This window comes from Plectropomus leopardus, chromosome 5 (assembly GCF_026936395.1).
Source record: "Plectropomus leopardus strain MGB_pleo_1.0 chromosome 5, ASM2693639v1, whole genome shotgun sequence".
Taxonomy (NCBI): domain Eukaryota; kingdom Metazoa; phylum Chordata; class Actinopteri; order Perciformes; family Serranidae; genus Plectropomus; species Plectropomus leopardus.
In genome coordinates, this window is record NC_142180.1 from 35,281,994 (window position 1) to 35,301,580 (window position 19,587).

A 19,587-nucleotide genomic window follows, 5' to 3' on the forward strand; every position below is an offset into this window, starting at 1 on the left:
GTTACCTTGTTTTTGATAATTTTCTGACAATTCTCTCTCTCATTTTTTAAAGCCAATTTTCAAGTCATTTTCTTGTCACCTTTTATTTTTTTCTTCTTTTTTTGCTGATTGCCTTTTCCTCATGTTTTTGAAAGAAATCAAACCAATTTGCTCTCGTGTCAGTGGTTTAAATGCTTGTGAAAGGCATCTAAATGCAGTACAAAAAAAATGTTTCAAGGGGTTAAAACTACGGATCCATGTGCAGAAAAGTGCTTCATCCCTGGTTTTCTGCAACCAAAAAATAGAAAAATAAAAACATCACATGCAGCTACTCTTTGATATCACCACAAGGGCTTAAAAATACTAATGCAACATTGATATTAGCAGTTTTCCTAAAATATTGCTTTACTGTTTTCAGGATTTTCCTCCCTAATTTTCCCTCCAGCAGCCACATTGCTGACCTTCCTATTGGCTGTGGCAGGTTGAAGTGACAGCTGGTGTGATGTAACAACACCCCCTCCACTAGACAAGTTATAAAGAGCAATATCTAGTTCCATGGATTGAGATAAGCTTAGGTAGATTAATGCTCCAGGACACTGAAATGTTTGTTGTATAAAAGCTCTGTTTATAAAACAATGTGTCATTGGCGTATATGAAAAACTCTAATCTGGCAGATGGCCTGAGCTCCAAGAGTTCCTCCACGTTAAAGGCACTGCTAGTCTGTGCTCCTCTGGCTTAATGGGATTTTAGACTCTTCATTGGAATGAATTATATATAGGAAAACTGGGATTATTTTTACAGGCTGTTTAATCTCTTCTTTTTTTTTTCCAAAACTGAGCCTGCCCCACGGTTTTAGCATTCGTGGAAAAGTGGAGCGACTGAGTGCTACAATCAATGAACGCTAGAGTGCAGGCGGCCTATCAGCTCAGAGAGCCAGAGATGCCCTGTGGACCGTTTCACTAACATGAAGCGTGCTCAGTCGACTTGACTCACTTCAGCCCCGCTGCCGTGCCCGCCTTTCCAGAAGCGTTCCCATCCTGCTGAACACTGACAGACATGAGGCTTCACCAGAGCTGCTCCGCCACCGCGAGACACAGACTCGGTGCCCTTTTGCACTGAAGACAGCCTCATCCCTCCAGCTTTAGCTGCCACTCGGGGTGGGGGGGGGTGGGTGCACGCTCGGGCACCAGTCAGACTCTGCATCCTGAAACATCCAGCTACTTGCCAGAAAAATAAAACTCTGGTGAAAAGAGTGAGGCAGGTTTGTGTTGTGCCGTGCTCGGGATCTTAGCAGAGTCAGGTAGAAAAGTTGACTGATCTCGGCGACTGGCGCAGCTGAAAAGACTTTTGGAACTGCAGAAGAGGCCCCTTCGCTTCCTGAACTGGGCTTTGAATTCAAGGCGCCGCACTTCCTCCTGATTCCCACTACAGATCCCATCATGCCTCACTCCTTCCAGCAGAAAAAAGGTGAGACTTCTTTCTTCTGTTTCTCAAAGACCGTGCAGTGACTTACAGTGACGATACTGCAATGCTGACGAGATAAATGGATGTAGAGCATTATAAAAATTACTTGAATTAAAAAAAAAAGTTTAAATAAATATCAAAATTTTCAAAAACTTGAAATACTTGACTAGATATCTGATTTTGGATTGCTATATCAACAGTGCTTGAAATATTTTTTTTCAAAAGAATACAATGTTTTCTCCAGAAACTGTGCACAAATATCTTTTTTTTTCATTGTCCTTGAAATATATAATGTACATATATGCAACACTTCATTTTATTTGTCATTATGGGATTGGTTATCAAATTCTTTTGTCTCAGGGCACACTGTATCCACAGAATGAGCGACAGCAAAAACATTCTTCCACAGACAAAGACCAGACACACTTTTTTGCTAACTCCTGCTCTGAAATTCCTGATAAATCTGTATATTTCCATACCACTCTTATAATGCAGAAGCTTATCTCAGAGATCGAATCAATATCCAGCTCAATCGCTTGTTCAGTTGCATCATTAACAAGGGCGAGCATGCAAAGTGACATGAGCAGGGGTCACGATAAAACAACTGACATCTGATAAGCAAATGGGAGTTCCAAATGCAATAATGTCCTCACAGGTTTATCTACAGTATGTAAAAACATGTAAAAGAGACATTCAGCGCGAGCCAAGAATGGATCCAAGTGATTTGAGAGACCTTTTTAATTCAATTTTGATTTTAAGTTGTGACCTTCAAGAATCTTTCTGCACAAAAGACAAAATACTTTTTTACAGATGATTAATGCACAATCCATACCACAGATTGTGAATTTTCAAGAAATGCTTGTGGTCCCATGCACACGGAGCACAAACTATATCAGCAGATATCAACAGTGTCTGCGCGTGCGATGTAGAACAGATAACAATTATGCAAACATGTCCGGCGCAGGAGGTGTCATTCGGGCTTTCTTGCATCAGCACTTCCACCTGGCATTTCCTGAGCATCACAGTTTAACTTCTCATGAAGGCACCAAAGGATACAGTAGCTGTTAACTGTGATGCATTAGCGAGAACTGCAGTCGAAAAATATGCTCATTCCTTCATTTTTTAGCATGCATAAATGCAAATTAATGAGGCCTGATGGTTATACGAGTTGATTTGTTTCTAGCAAACATAAAGAGTGGGAGGATTTCCAGAATTTAGAAGGAGAGCGCTTCATGTATCAGCTGAAAAAAGGGCGTAGGCGCTGACAAGACAAAGAAAAAAAAATCAATTGAAAATGATACATTTTAGGCAAAACTATCAGAGATTCATACATTGGATGAAAAGGGGAAATAAAACTTAAAAACGTGTTTTTTTCCCCTTTTTTAAAATAAGTTTTCCTTGTCTGCACATTAACAATTAAAATTTACATGTGCATATAATGCATTATGCATATGTTTTCCTTGATATTTCATAAAAATGCTGGAATTATCTCTTCTTGAATCCATGTCAGTACCCAGAGTTTGGGGCTTTTTTTTTTTTTGGTAAAGCAGTTGACTTCTGGGGCTTGGTGGGATTGCTTTCATCCTCGCCAATCCCATGTTTCCATGTTGGATTTAAATCCATTTACTGCTTTGGCTGCAGGAAACCAAAAAAAAAAAAAAAAAAAACAGCTGACATGAAAATACACCTATATACTAATGGAAGCAGTGAACGTTTGCTGCAGATGAAGCAGTACACTAATACACGCCAGATCTCGCTCTTGTAATGAAATTAAAGCTCATCTAGAGTGCGTTTTTGCATTATTAAAAACAGTTTTATAATGAAACTGCAGTGGATGTGACCTTTTCTTGTTTGCATGTAAGGGTATATATGTTTCATAAGAAATATAACAATGTTTTACTCAGGATTGCGTTCATATTTTAGCATTTTTCTAACACAGTAGAGACAGAGAGCTGAGGTGGTGGATGTGCTAAGTGTGCTGCCGCTGCTGCTGCTGCTGCTTTGTGCCTGGTTCTTGTTGAACCATGGCCTGGAGCTAGGTGTGTGTAGTTCCTGTTTAACCAGCCCTGTAGACCAGTATCAGCAGTTGGCATTAGATGCAGGCAGCTACTTTGACCTGGCAGCGGGAGCGATGCAACACAAAAGAATTTGATATTGAAAGTGAAATTGGGCCGGAGTGTAGGGGCGAAGAGAAAGAAAGAGAAAAAGTAGAGAGCTTCAACAGTTAACTGAGAGAATGACATGAGAGCTGCATTAACAAAACACTGGATGTGACTGTCTACGCGGAGTGTCTTTCGCCAAACTCGGATCATGTTTTTGAAATGGCGTTTCCACTCAGCATCAATCTACACTCCATCATGGGTTGGTGATATGGAAAAATAACCATATCACACAATTTGTTACCAAATACCTTGATATCGATATTGCATTGTTATTGTAGAGTTGACTAGTGGTGCTTTCACAATGTTAAATAAATTAGGTTTAGGAAAGTAAAGTTATATAGATTAGGTTCGGGAAAGCAAAATAAAATAGATTATGTTAATTTTTATGACGTAGATTAGGTTTAGAAAAGTAAACATGGTGACGACAACCTCAAAAGTTCACTTGGTTTTACAGGGGACACAAACACTGGTCTCCGGGGTAAACACCTGCATTTGTTTGACGCATCCACCATGGAAACCGGCCTCCATAAGCAAATTTTTGCTCTTTTACTACTTCCTTCTTTACTCCCGTCAGCGTATTTGTCATACGACTGCAGCCAACCAACAATTACGAATAACTGGCTTGTGATTACTTTATATACGTTATATAGAATTACGGTGCATTTTCATAGGTATATGTACAAAAAGTGCATGAGATCAGGCTGAATGTGGATATAATGACTTAACGAACGATGGTTAAGGCTAACGCAATATCAAATTTTCACTACACAATTATTGAGGCCAAAAGACTTCATGATAACTAGATTATTCCGACATCTATAGTCATGTTTATTGTATGTTTTGTCTCTTTTTCTGGCAAATGAATTAAACTGAAAATGTGAGTGTAGGAAGGTGGAGTGAGAGTCTGTTACCAAGACTGCACAAAATCATACAAAAAGAACAATTACACTTGATTAAAAGTGAAAAGACAGCCATGAGCATTTTGGGGAAGGAGAAACAGCAAGCACAGAGACAAAAATGGTTTAAGAATGGTGCTGGATTATTTACACAATAATATTATGTGTGTGTTATCAACACGATATCAATATTTCATTTGTAAATATAATAGTTATCGTCAGTATCGTCAGTTGCGACATCCCTAACAACTAAAACAGTCTGGACAGCTTAGAAAATATCACCGTATCGATATAATTTCCCAGACTTAACAGTAAAGCAAAACACAGAATTCAAACTGGTTTAGCAGCCTGTACATCACATCACCATAAATATGTTGACAGTGAAAGATTCCACCTGCACAGTGGAAATACAGAAGAAAATGCTACCTGTATTGCCTAAACAGAGCAAACAGTACGCTTGAAATGAAATCTCGACCTGCTGTTTTGGACCAAGCTGTGTTTATGTATAACTCCTGCAGTGGATCATCTGAGACCCTGAAAAATCACTGGATGGCCTTTGTAGAGAAAGTGTGATTGGGTTTTTTTGCCTCATCACCAAAATGCTGGAAAATATCCCAACTATGTTCAACCACACTGTGAAATTAATTTGCCAAAATACTCTTTGAGCATCTAAGCAAGCATTTTACACACCGTAGACAGGAATTAATAGATATGACCTTTTTTTATATGACGCACTCAAACATCTCTAGAAGATGAACTTTAAAAACCTTTCATCAGTTTCCAAATTTTAAAGTGGATGTGAAGTAACACTACAAATGTTGATGTATTGTTATTTGTTCAAGGGATAGTTTGGATCTTTTGAAGTGGGGTTGTATGAGGTATTTATTTATCTGTGGAGTCCGACACTAGCTAAGCAATCTACTGCTATGGAAAGGGTCAGCCTCTTAAAAACTGTCCCAGCTAAAAAATATATATATATCACTTAAGGTGTACGCTTTATTTTGGACATTTTCACTGCTTTATCTTACCATCAGAAACCAATTTCCGATGGGGAAGTGAGACAGTTTTATTGTCCTCTTCAAAGCCACCAAACAAAAGTTGCTGGTCTCCCGCTGCCCTGATCAGTTAGTTTGTTTGTGTTATTGACTTTAGCGTTTAACAGGGTACATTTGGATTCACCAAAGTCACACAATAACAAAGTAGAGTAAATTTTTGGTTTTTTTAGGTGGCTAAAATGCATTTTGCTGCAGCCACAGCCGTGCATTGCTTAGCTTCTGTACCGGTAATCCAGCCTGCTTCTCCAAACTTGGTAGTCCCGACTAACATACTGTTTGTAATACACCGACTATGGATGAGTAACATGAACTTCACTTTTAAAAATCAAAACTATCCCTTTAATGCAATTTAAACATTCATGTCTAGCTCAGTTTACAGTCTTACTATTACCACTTTAAGTGGCAGAGGCTGAATCTTTCCAATATTCAACTTTTATCTTATTATTTTAACTGTTTCTCCATTACGTTTTACGCGTGTACATTACAGTTAGCTGACTACTTGTTTAACTGAACTTTAGTTAATTATTTAACTGCTTATTCATTACTTTTAGCCAATTAAATATTTGTAATCACTCTCTTGGCTTACTGCTTAACCCTTTGAAACCTGGATGGACATCAGTTTTCTTGTACTGCGTTCAGATGCCTTTCTCAAGCTATTTGACCCTTTGACACCTGAGCATATGGTTTGATTTCTATATTTAAAAATGTGGGAAAAAAAGCAATTACCAACTTGGCAAGAAATGTATGTCAAATTGCAAGAAATAAGTAAAAGGTGATGGGAAAACTACCTTTTTTTTTTTTTAATTAATTGATAATTTTTCCAAAAAGGCAAAAAATGTCCAAAAAGTTATTTAAAATTATATTACATATATATGTATATATATATATATTTCTTGTAACTTTTTTTTGTAACTTTTAAAATTTTTTGATCCATGTCTTGTTTATCTTGAAATAATTTAAACCAATTTGCTCAGGTTTTAAAGGGTGAAACAATGTATTCATTATATTTTTGGCCAACTATTTTGACTGTCTGTTCACTTGCTAAGTACCCTTTGGGCATTAATTTCTGCTGCAAAGTGTGAGTACTTTTATAAGCCAGAGTATGCATGTTCCCAAAGTCAAAAACAAACAAAAAAATCACTATGATAAGAGGGAGAAGCCTCTCACGGCTCCCAACACACAGCAGATCTCCAGCTTGATACTAACTAATAGGTGTTGTGACAGCAGTGCAGGGAAGGGGGTTGATTCAGACAGATGATTCTTATTGGATCATTATTGAGGGTGGTGCAAAGAAATAAGACCCACTTGTTTACCGTTTGAATCTCTGCACTAAAGCTCCCTATCGCTGCGAGTGGATACCTCTGTTAAAATGCCAAGCCGAATCCGTGCGGAGACACACAACAAGGCTTTGAAACTAATCTGTGCAGAAGTTGTCCCAAATTTAACAACTCCTCCTCGTGTGCTTTTGGAACTCCTGTATTTTGCAGCCTTGGGCATGTGAGAGAAAGAGCAAACAGTCAGATTGTGAAGATTTTTGTGAGGATGGTGGCTATTACAGCACGCTCGTGCTATGTCTTGTTGGCGTTTTGTGGCAGTAACTGACCCATCATCCAGCAGATGGCACACTGGCGAGGGACTGTTTCTGGTATGCGTGGAAAATTCCATCAAGTTCGACTCTGCAGGCTGCATTCCTGGCTCCTCTCAGCTGGCCTTGAGAAAGTCCTGAATCTACATGCTTTGATTTGACAAAATTGGAATTCTAGCCCACTAACACGCCTCTGCTCTGACTATAACCTTAGCATGTAGCTCGCACAGGCAAGCTGGTGAACTCAAGGTTATCCACACAGGCACTCTGCACAAACTTACTCCAAAGTTTGTTTGGTGTGCGTATTTTCCTTTTGAAATAAGCGATAAAGCGGAATAAAAACCGTGTCTAACAAAGCTTTTTTCATATGAAGGGAGCCTGGTTATTGACCACTGAAGCTGAATCACTTGTTCTGTTGTTGCTGCTTTACAATACATGCATAACTGTTGAGTATTCAGGAAGAGGGAAACCATCTAAATAGAGTGCCAAAATGTTCACAATTATATTAACAGCTGCAAATAAAATCAAGGGACTCCTTTTTAGATGAATGCAAACCACTGTGAGCTCCTCTATTATCCGCTACTCATAATAATCTTCTTGTGTGTGTTTAACCTTGTCAAGTGGGATGAAAGCCATCTTTCAACCTGAAGTGTGTAAGTGCAGAGACACGCAGCGGCATTGTTGCAAACAGACACGATTTCACGTCAGACTATAACTTGCCAGTTTGTCTGTTAATTAAAAAAAAAAGAAAAAAGCAAGAGGCAAGCTTCCAAGTAAAGCGCGCTCATCATTACCTGCACAGACAAATCTTTTGAAGTGGCATCAATGATTCACTGCGTCTATTTATTGCACGTCGTGTTCTTTAACTGACGTTATAAATTATGCATGTCATTTGTTTCCAATGATCTGCACAAACAGACGATCAAGGAAAAAAAACAACATACAAATACATACAAAGAGACGAGAGGAGCAAATCTTTTCACAGGGCGCCGCTGCAGCCGTGTCACAATTGAGACCTGCAGTAGCAATGGTGTTTGACAAAGGGCGACTTTGTTGTGGACAAAAGGAGGGAAAAAATGCTTCTGGGATGCATGGAGTTAAAAAAGTGAAACTTAACAATATAAAAAGAAATTCTTTTAAAGAAAGGAACTAAAAAGACCTCTGTAGCTAACAGCATTATCTGTTTGGTGTTACAGCGTGGTTGCATCATGCCTCTCAGAACAAAACTCCACACTCACATCTTTGCTGACAATGAACACTGAAGTTGGCAGAAATTTGCTGTGAAACGAGACAAAAGTGTGCAGTTTATGAAAAAAAAAAGTGAGGCAACCTCCGGGCCTCGGGCTTTTGTCAGTGGGCATTTCTATTCAATGACCTATCATGCACCAAGTGTAGGCAATGATACGGCTTAGAGATGTTTCACACTGTGTCAGAAGTGTACAAGCTTTTTTTTTTTATTTAATGTGCAGCTGTTACTTGGCGGGCAGACTTGAATCACTGTCACAACCTGCTTTCGGCCGGGATTGTTTCTGAGCAGCGAGCACAAAGAGACCAAGACCCCAACGTCATGACCCGTTGTTTAATTATGCAGCCTGAATGGAGATCAAGGATTAACCGATACACTGCTCATAATGTGACAATGTGCCCTGTGTGTCGCTCCTATCAGTTTGGACAGATATTGATCAGCTACCCTGCACTCTTTCTCTGTCCTCTGTAAGTGGGTCATTTATTTTTGCTAGGAATTGGTTGAGTAAAAGTTTGCCAAGGATTTGCAGTAATTATCTCATCCTTCTATAGCCGGGCACAGCATGGGGCCTTGGTAAATTACACATCTCTCTCCTAACTCCTGGATGGTTTATGGCCGTGCATTATGCATAACTGCGCTGGAGCGCCTTAAACATCCCCCAAGTGGATTGAAATAAAGTTGACGCTGCTCTTTGTTTGGAGCTCAAGATAGTCTTTATTTGGCAGTGCTGAATCGGAGGTTGCTGTGAAAGCGTGCGTCTTAATTATATTGTAGACTTTTTTTTTGTGTTACCTCCCTCCCCCCCAATGGTTTGTAAACACCTGGAGTGTTTTTAGTGGGATGCCGGATCCAGATGGGCGGATGCTCGGGCGATCCACAGGGAGATATGGTTACATTAGAGCGGAGTGTGGCGTCACACAAAGGGTTAAACACAAAAGAAAAAAAAAAGGCACTGCATCTGAATCATTAACAGTCTGACTCACTAAGGTAACTCATCAGTGTTAATTAAACCAGGAGTGTTTTTTTTTGGGGGGGGGCACAGCCCTCTCAATATTACTTTTATTTTGAAAAAATACACATTTACACCATAGATTAAAGTAGAAAAAGCACAAATTGGTGCATAAAAATTCACAAAAAAAGCAGGAAGTTAAGCATTTGATGCTCTGACCGAGGACACCCAAATCCCCTTTCATGTGTCCCCCCAAAATGTTGACACTTAACCTACGCCCTTGAAATAAACCCCATGTTATTGTTATTGTGTAATGACAATGGGATCGACTTGGTTTTTTTTTGTTGTACTCAAAAATACTCAGTTGTACTCAAAATTGTGTCTTGTGTCTTAAATTAGAGAAATAAATTATTCATGAAAAACCTATTTAACATAAAATCAAGATAATCTCAGTTGAAGTCACATGTATAGATTTTGGGGGGGGGGCAAAGGGGGCACGCAGAACTCTTATTTTGACAAAATTTAAGACATTTACACCATAAATTGATGCTCAAAAGACACAAATTGTTGCAAAAATTCACAATAATGCGTGTTTCAGTGCCAAAATTTCCTGACGGAGGACCACTAAAACCCAATTTATGTAACCTATGTCCTTCAATTTAACCTCATGTTATTATTATTGTGTAATGATAATGGGATCAAGTATGTTTTTTAAGTTGCACTCAGAAGTGTGTCTCGTATTTGTCTTAAATCAGAGAGATATCTTCATGTTAATCAACAGACAACTAATTTAACATGAAATCAAAATAATCTCAGTTGAAGTCATATGTATAGATTACAGGGGGGACATTGAGGAAATGTCCCCCTCAGTATTCAGAACACAAATTGGTGTATAAATATTCACATAAATGCAGGAAATGAAGTGTTTTATGTTCAAAATTGTCTGACGGAGGACCCCCAAACCTCACGTCTCCTATGTGTGTCCCCTTCTGCACTGAAACAAAACCTATTCCTTGAATTATCATCATTGTGATGTTACCATTATTGTGAAACGACAGTGGGATGAACTACATATTTAAATCTTACTCACAAAATGTGGCTTGAGAAAAAGTTAATCAAGAAGAACATAAAGTCAAGATTACCTCAGTTTAAAACATATGTGTAGATTTCAGGTAGAAAACCCCTTTAATATTAAGAGTATGGGCATGTTCACTTCATTAAAAGCATTAAAGCAGCAGAGGACTTTTATTTTGACTAAATTAAAGATATTTGCACCATGAATTGATACAGAAAAGACACAAATTGGTGCATAAGAATTTAAAAAATGTAAGAAATTAAGTGTTTTATGCTCAAGATTTTGTGTCCCCCAAATACTGAACAAAACCTATGCTCTAACTGTAAATTTTACACTTCTCTGTTCTTCATCCTCGAAACTAAGGTAATTTGAGAGATTTATAACATACTCCTCAAAAACTTGATTACATGTGTAATAATCGATAGGTGTAAAGATATTTAAAGGCTAAATGTGACTAGTTCACCAAAATAAAAACACAAAAAGGATGACGGGGCTGTGTGTTCAAACATGGGACGAGTTACTGATTGTTATCATTAATAACACTGTCTCATTTAAATCTATTTAAATAAGGCATCCTGTGTGTTATTTTAAAACTACTTAAGATAAATGATATGTAAGAAATTTAGTGTACACTTTCACTGTTGGAATCTTGTAGTTAATTGTATAAATTTGTCTTTGTTGTGTACTATCAGCTCAACAAATGCTGCTTCTGTGCCAAGGAGTGAACGCGATGAGAAAAGAAGGGGAATCTGTGGTTTGGAGTCACCACAAACAAAGTTTCCAAGGTGAGTCACTGACAGTAAATGCTTGCCCACAACTCCTAAAATTAATACAACTTTTCAGACGCGGTCACAACATCCCCGAAACCAAGCATCACGAACCACCTATGAATTGTAAAAAAAACATGTAAATTCACACCAGCTCTCATCTCCTCCATCCTTTAACACAAAAAGCCTAGACTTTTCAAACTAAAAGAGCGTGAAGTAAAACAACACTAGTGAGCTGAAAAGTAAGAAGAGGAAAAAAACACTCCGTTTATTCTTGCCCAAGTCTGAGAAATGATGCAAGAGGGAGTACACATGCCTTAAATTAAATGGGAAGAGGGGGAGAAAAATCGCAGCAATGCATTCAATTAATTTTCCAGGAAACTTTCACTTTGCATTTCAATGAGTTTTTAAGTGTCACCTGACATGGACAATTTCACAGGCATCTCCTCCTTCTTCCAGTAAAATAAATATAAATTTTCCAGGAAGAAGGAAACATTTTAAAAGAAAAAAAAAAGCAAAACAAGAAGCTAAATTAACTGTTTTTGGGGGGAAATTGAGAAAATGACACAGAGGACTCTATTTGAGTTGCAGAGAAATATAACACTATGGGGAAAAAAACAACCTTACATTTAATGTTAATAATAGGCATTTTAAACATTAATACTCTAATCAAATGCCTGATTTTGAATTATAAGCCATTAAATTGATTGCATTTAACTTTTAGGCTGCCTTCGCGCATGCTTTTAGTTTGGCGATGCGCTCGTTTTCATGCAACAAGTATTTTTTTAATGTCACAAAGGACTTCATATACTGATTGCACCTATAATTAAATCTTAAAGCCATCCACTGTCCGCAAATAAACAGTCGTTTTAACATAATAAAGCGAATATATCATAAACGCGACGAACAGATCGACCATGCACTGTTATTCAGTTTAAAAAAAACGCTAAACAATCACATCCACACACCGACTGCCTACAGACTGCTGAATAATAAATCTATTAAAGCTTTCCTTTTTCAACAAACCCCCGGTGGTGACTCGCAGCGTTCTCCATCTATGAAGTCAGCGGGAAAAAAATAGAGTTTTTTGGGTAAAAAGAAGCAGAGCCCGCGTGTCTCATCGACCTGTCCGCGTGGGCCTAATTAAGCTGTCGGTCTGTGTGCTGTACATGTGCGGTCTGTGTGTTAAACGCAGCGGCGAAACGACACAATGCCTAAATCATGGAATATAAATTAGTTCTGAGAATTTCGGGGGCTGGGTTTAAGGAACTGGTGACGTGCTGTGACTGCGGGTTCAACCAAAAGCAAAAAGGGGGGAGTTGGGTCGCTATTAAACAATTTATTGCTTTATTTAACAATATAATCCACATGTTTAAACGCTATATCCAAGCTGTGTTTGCTGCGAGAATTATTGTGCGTAATTATTGTTGGAATAAGCGCTCTGGGTTGAAGTTGTGCGCGACACAAGCAGGGGAAACGTCACTCCCCTGCCACGGAGAAATGGTACGGTCCCGGGCTCAAATTCCGAGAATTGAGCTCGTCTGATTCTTAGAACTGGGGTTCTTAGAAGTGGTGATGCAAGAAGTTTCTAGGAAAGCGCTACCAGGTGATTTTTTAAATTCCTTTTTTCCTCTAATTTGGCGCGAAGTTGTTATCTGCTGTGTGTTGCTGGTGCTTTAGATTGAGATATTTGTGCTGTTTTTTGGGTGTTTTTGGTGGAGACTGTGTGTCTGAACAGTGCAGAGTAACGAAACTCTGAAGTGGCTCGTGCAGTGACAGGCGGGTGGACGGGCAGGCAGCGCGCGGCTCTCTCTGACAGCCTCGCGCTGTGGTCGCGTTTGAAGCAGAGTGCACGCTCTCCTCCGCTGCTCCGCGCTGACACAGATGTTGTAAAGCTGTTATAACGCTCGGTGCAGATGTTTTTTTTCTCAGCCGGTGTGAATGCGACTCAGAGCCCGGGTTGTAGTGCATGCTTCCCGGGGCTCTGTCAGCGCAGCCTCGGCTCCAAAACGCGCTCTGATTTAATGTCAACACGCAGCGCTGTCAAGTTTGCTGGCAGCATGGCACCCTCAGGTTCAGGATATTTTTGACTTCCGTCGGTAATTTGCTCCAGTGGAGCGCGAAAGGCTGCGCCGAAAAAGCTCTCCTGTTACCGTAACAATGTAGCGGAAACATTAAGTGTTGATGGGTGTGTGTGTGTGTGTGTGTGTGTGTTTCTTTCCACGGTACAAGAAGACACGTCGTCGCAAGTTGTGTTTCCACTGTGTGTTGCATGATGAGCTAGCCTTCATGACAAGTTAAAATGTTTTGAAAAGATGCGCTCAGAGTTGGCTTTCCTGCAAAAAAAAGTGTTGCCTCATTTCTGAAACCGTTGTAATTAGTCTGACTTAAAAATTAAAATGCACATTAGAGAAATGTTAAATATTTTACCTGACAAAAATCTGCTTTATCATTTAATTACAGGGCAGATTTAAGTCACATAGTTGCTAATTTTTCGAAAAAAATATTGCAGTTGCTTTGCGGTCGTAATTCATCACCTTTCGATCAGAGCATATCAGTCTATTTAGGCTGCATTCTGTCCTGCTTCTATTTTCGGACGTGTCCAGTTACACACTCCACGTTGAGTTAAATATATCGCAAATCCGCGCGCGTGCCATAAAGCCAATCTTGCCCTCACTTAATTAAATAACCGTTGTTTTTACTCTATTAAAGTGATTGACCCAGAAAGGCAAAGAAAGGCAAAGAAAAGAGAAAAAAGCAAAGAGAGAAAGAGAGAGAGCGCTGCTGGGCGTCACAACAACACGCTGTCACAGGTTGGATCAGAGCAAACAAGGGAAACTGTGACTTGTGTATCCTTGCCAGCTGCACCGGCTGATTTTGAAGATTCAATCATGGCGAGGACATCTTGCGGTTGAAATTAAAATACATACTTTGGGTGTTATTTATGTGACACCAACAACAAAAAAGTTTTCAGTAGTTGGTGAGCTGTTTGGTGAAACTATTATCTTCATTTCGTCAGCTTGTTCTGGGTGAAAATGTGCGCGCTGAAGGCAAAACTTTTCTCTGTTAGAATAAAATCAGAGAAATAAGAGCGAGTCATTTTGATATATGATAGCCTATCAAAATAATACTCAAGGCATCTTAAAGTGTTTATTATTCCAGTATGTGCTATTATTATTTTATTAATCAGAAAAAGCTCAACGATGTTATTATTTTTTTATTGCCGAAAAAAATGTAAAATTATATATTTTTAAAGAGTTATAACAGAATTATATCACAAAAGCTTTTGTCTGTTTGGTATTAATGTGCGATGATATTTTTTTGTTTTATTAACTTGACAACCAGTGGTTAAGACAGAGAGAAAGTGTGAGGGAGAAAAATGACTCCAGAGGTAGAAATTTAAATGTCTAGACAGTGTTTATTTAATAAATGGCGCCGCCTTCTGGAGGAACAGCTGTACCTGACTCTGTCTCAGTGATAAAGACCTTGTAAGGGTCATAAATAATTTCAGCCCTTTAAATTAACCTAATGACTATCTGTACTTCAGGACCAAAACACACGGGTGAATTGCAGCACTGAGGTTTTTTTGTGAATTAATCTATGTTTTTGTAATTTTTGCAGAACTTGACAAAATGGCTTGCGCAGCAGACAGCTGCATACAATTCACACGCCATGCAAGCGATGTCCTGCTCAACCTGAATCGCCTCCGTAGCAGAGACATCCTCACAGATGTCACTATCTTGGTTAACAGACAGCAGTTTCGTGCGCACAAGACTGTTCTCATGGCTTGCAGGTGTGTGTTATTCAGGCCAAGTTTTATGAGTCACTTATCTTAAAGTTTGAGGTTAAAGTGACTGATCTTTTTCTGCTTTGTATTTGTTCTGCGCGGCTGCAGTGGGCTGTTTTACACCATCTTTACCGACTCCCACAAGTGCAATCTTAATGCAATCAGTCTGGACCCAAAGGTGGACCCAGAGGGCTTTGCCATCCTGCTGGAGTTCATGTACACCTCCCGTCTCACGCTAAAGGAGAGTCTGATCATGGCGATTATGAACACAGCCATCTACCTGCAGATGGACCATGTTGTGGACACCTGCCACAGATTCATCAAATCCAGGTTGGCAGAAAACACTCCATCACATCGACCGAATTCATCGTCATCTACTGTGTTTTTAACCTTCTCTGTCTCTCCGCAGTGATCCGTCTGTCAAGCTGCCCAGAGATGAGTTTTTGGTCAGTCCCTTGGTGTTACCTCAGGATGTCCACGCGTACCGACCCCATGATGTTGTCGACAGTTTGCACAGCCGCGTGGCTCCGTTCAGGGATGGGAGGCCCTACGGCTCAAACATGTTCAACGGGGTCAGCACCCCAAGCAACTACCATCTCTACGGGCAGTTTCCCATGCCAGGATTCCCCTTCCCTCTCTGCAAGCTGACTGATGCCAAAACCGCTTTTGCTGACCTCTCAAAGAGCGGCATCCACCACAAGCATTGTTCTCCGCATGACAGTGTCATCAGGGCAGAGTACACCCGGGCGGTTGGCACTAGCTCCTCCAGCATTATTCACTCTACCACCTACGCTTGCAGGGAGGCAGGGCGAGACGATGAGATGCGGAAGGAGAGCCACGAGGGGGTCGGCCAGTCTATCGCACTCGGCACAAGAAAGCGCGCGTTTCCTGTGCTGACCCTCGAGCACCAGAGAGACTCTGGGAAAGATCACGCTCCTCAGGCGGAGGAAGACCTGATCCATCAGCACTACCCGCTGGGAATCTCCTCCGCTGGACGCAAGAGCCTCATGAGCAGCCCGCAGAGCCCCCTCAAATCAGACTGCCAGCCCAACTCCCCAACGGAGTCCAGCAGTAGCAAGAACGCCGGCCTCTCCTCCCAAACTGCCAGCGTGCAAGCTCCGCAAGGGACGCAGGACCCCAAATCCCGCAACTGGAAGAAGTACAAGTTCATCGTGCTGAATCAGAGCGCCAAGGAAGACGAGGCGGGGCTGCGGGATCCTGGGCTGCGGTCACCTCAGCGCCTCGGCCTGCAACCCTACCTCCACCCCAGTGACTCGGAGAACCTCGACCCACAAACCACGAGCAAGAGCAACAATCAGAGCGAGGACCTACCTGTGCCCCAGGCGAGCCGTCTCAACAACATCATAAACAGGTGAAAGTTTTATCAAATGCAAAGCCGCATATTTTCATAAGTGCAACGAGAAAATGTCAATTTGGCATGTGAATGAATTTGTGGGAGGATTTGGGGTAATGCAGGAAGACACAGTTTGCCGCAAATGCTTTTGTTAATCTAGTTGTGTTCTGAATAATTTTTTAAATTTTATTTTGGACTTACGTCTGATTTAAAGTATTTTTTTAGACCTGATTCATAGTCTATGTCTGACTTGAAGCATTTGCCTCGTGTCTGCAGTGCACTGGAGGAACTGAGGAACGCTGAAAGCCACCCTCCGCACTATCTGAACCGCCTCAACTGCTCGTCCTGCGGCGCGCCGTCCCCGCAGCACTCCGAAGTGTGTCCCATCAGCTCCAGGTCCCGTCTATCAGAGGACATGGCAGAGCTGCACTCGGAATACTCCGACTCCAGTTGTGGTGAGTTTAAAAAGACACATGTGACAATCAAAAGTTGTCATTTCGGACTAGAAGTTTACTAATATTTCTTTCTCCTGGACAGAAAACGGTACGTTCTTCTGCAACGAATGTGACTCCAAGTTCGCCGAGGACGAAGCGCTGAAACAGCACATGCTTCAAGTGCACAGCGACAAGCCATACAAGTGTGACCGCTGCCAGGCGGCTTTCCGCTACAAGGGCAACCTCGCGAGCCACAAGACTGTCCACACAGGTACGACAAAGACAGTCGTGTGTCGTATTCAAATCCTTTGTTGCTCCTTTGCTGCAGAACTCTTAACACCTTCTTTTTTCTCTCTGATTCGCTTTAATCAGGAGAGAAGCCGTATCGCTGTAATATCTGTGGTGCTCAGTTTAACAGACCAGCAAACCTCAAGACTCACACTCGCATCCACTCAGGAGAGAAGCCATACAAATGTGAGACGTGCGGAGCTCGTTTTGTACAGGTAATAACACCCTGACGTAAAACATTTTCCCTCCCTACCGTGTACGAGCTAATGGCACTTGATATCTTAAAAAAAAACATGGAAAGAAGGCAATGAGCAACTTCACAAGGAATGACCAGAGAATTAGCAAGAAATTTAGAAAAAGGGAAAAGTTGAAGAGCAAAAACAGACGATGAGCTGACTAAAAATGCTACAATAAAGAAAATAATAATTATAAATATGTTTTTCTGTGGCCTGATATTAAATATATAATTATAAATATCTTGATATTTTCCTTAGATATTTGATGATTTTACAATGATTTTCTCTCTCTCTGTTTTGGCAAATATAATATAATCACACATGTAAATTTATTGATATTTTTCCAGAGTGATTATTTTATAATGTTTTTTTCTCTCAGTTTTTGCTCATTTTTAGGTGATTTTTGGTCACTGTTAACTGATTTTTTTGCACAGTTGCTGATTTCCTTTTTTCCCATGTTTTTGTAAGACATCAAACAGACTTGCTCTTGTTGCATAGGTCTAAATGCTTGTGAAATTCGTCTGAATGCAGCAAAAGAAAACTGATGTCAGTCCAGGTTTCAAGGGGTTAAAGGTGTTTTGTATTTTTACAGTGGATATTAACGTGAGCTATCTGAGAAGTCTCAAAGTGGAAAAAGAACTCCTTCCCCAATTCTAATTTTCATCAGTCTGATAGTTGAATTTATGTTTTGTTTCGTTTCAGGTTGCTCATCTCCGCGCCCACGTGTTGATCCACACGGGTGAGAAGCCATATCCGTGTGAGATCTGCGGAACACGCTTCCGTCACCTGCAGACGCTGAAGAGCCACCTGCGCATTCACACGGGAGAAAAGCCCTACCATGTATGTTCACATGCTGTATTCGCTTCTTAAAAACAACTACAAACGCATGCAATAATAAAAATCGTAAAACACCCTAAAAATAATTTCTCTTTCCTTTCCAGTGTGAGAAATGCAACTTGCACTTCCGCCACAAGAGCCAGCTGCGGCTGCATCTCCGACAGAAGCACGGCGCCATCACTAACACCAAGATCCAGTACCGCATGTCGACGGTGGACATGCCCATGACGGACGTGCCCATGGCGGACATGCCCACTGACTTGACGAAGGTGTGCTGAGCTGGACGAAGGGAACAGTTTTGACGAAAGGCAATCTTGACCTTGGCATTTAAAGACCCCAACTTGTACAATCATCCAAAATTGTAGTGCCACACTGTGTTCATTAGACAAATAAATTGGCCGCGTACGCCATTCTAAACGGGTTTCCACTACATGTGAACGTAGAGCCACTTGCGGCATCTTAGTCACTTTATTGTTTCTATATAGATATGAATATATATATATATATATATACATGTATGTTGGGAGTGTTTCTAAGCTTTGAAGGTACGTATATAAAGCTTTATTTTGTTGAGAAGGATGGAATGTAAACAATCTGTTTTTTGAAAATACAGTATTTTATATCAGAGAACTTACTTTTCTGAAAGTGTTGAAAATTTTGATTGACGGGTGGTACATATATTTTACGAGATTTGCGGCTGTATAGAGTTGTCTATACATTTTTATGTAGATGTACGTACATGTTGCACCATGTCAAGTTGCCATATTCATGTGAGGCGGGGTGGGGGGGAGAAAAAAAAAGACATAATTGGGTTTCGTCTAAAACATATCAGATGACTGCTGCTGCTGTCTGATGAGGTTATGCATGAGGTACTCTGCCAGTTGTCGGCGCACATGAAGTGGGCAACTGCATAAATATTGTGACATATTGTGTAATTATATCTGTGAGATTGCTCTCTGCTGGCAGAGCCAATCTAAGTGTTGAGATGCATTTCAAGGTACTGCTTTGTTATGACCAAGAAAATATTTTGCTTCAAATGTATTTGTATAGATGTGACTTTTTCGTTTTTGTTCATTTGTTTTCCATAAGTGAAGGTTTACAGTTTTTTGGTCATTGTTCTAGCTCCTACAGTAAACTCGTGTAAGTGTCAAGGTTTTTTTGTTTGTACATACACTGTGTATTCAATGTGCCTTTCTTCTATGGTGTCTGAATTCCTCTCCATTCAGCCCAGCTCCATTAAGGTACAACTCAAGGACGACACCTGTCCTATACCCCCTGTGTGTGTATGTGTGTGCGTGGGTGAGTGTGTGTGTATGTATATATTTTTAAATGCTCGTCACCAACCTTAAAACATGCAAATTCATCATTGTAAATCTTCAGGACTTGTTTTTGGATTGGGCTTTTTTAACTGCATTAAAATTATTGTACAATGTTATAGATGTATGAATGTAAAATAAAGGTATTGGATTTCTA

At 40.3% G+C, this 19,587-nt stretch overlaps 1 protein-coding gene across 2 annotated transcripts; it reads left to right on the forward strand.

Annotated features, from left to right (window-relative positions):
- The first annotated feature begins 825 nt into the window (after positions 1 to 825).
- Positions 826 to 19,587, forward strand: bcl6aa (BCL6 transcription repressor aa). 2 transcript variants are annotated; one of them, XM_088078084.1, is made up of 10 exons: positions 826 to 1,446; positions 11,104 to 11,196; positions 14,800 to 14,971; positions 15,074 to 15,295; positions 15,375 to 16,337; positions 16,596 to 16,774; positions 16,857 to 17,024; positions 17,126 to 17,256; positions 17,980 to 18,117; positions 18,219 to 19,587. In XM_088078084.1, the coding sequence occupies exons 1-10, from the start codon at positions 1,419 to 1,421 to the stop codon at positions 18,390 to 18,392; spliced, it is 2,268 nt and encodes a 755-aa protein (XP_087934210.1). In that variant the 5' UTR covers positions 826 to 1,418; the 3' UTR covers positions 18,393 to 19,587. The 2 variants fall into 2 exon arrangements, with proteins under 2 accessions (XP_087934210.1, XP_042371008.1); XM_042515074.2 differs by lacking the exons at positions 826 to 1,446; positions 11,104 to 11,196 and adding an exon at positions 12,686 to 12,784.

Coding starts and splice junctions, on each gene's coding strand:
- bcl6aa (XM_088078084.1), top strand. CDS start 1,419: ATGCCTCACTCCTTCCAGCAGAAAAAAG. Junction 15,296..15,374: donor CACAGATTCATCAAATCCAG/GTTGGCAGAAAA, acceptor GTCTCTCCGCAG/TGATCCGTCTGTCAAGCTGC. Junction 16,775..16,856: donor ATACTCCGACTCCAGTTGTG/GTGAGTTTAAAA, acceptor TCTCCTGGACAG/AAAACGGTACGTTCTTCTGC.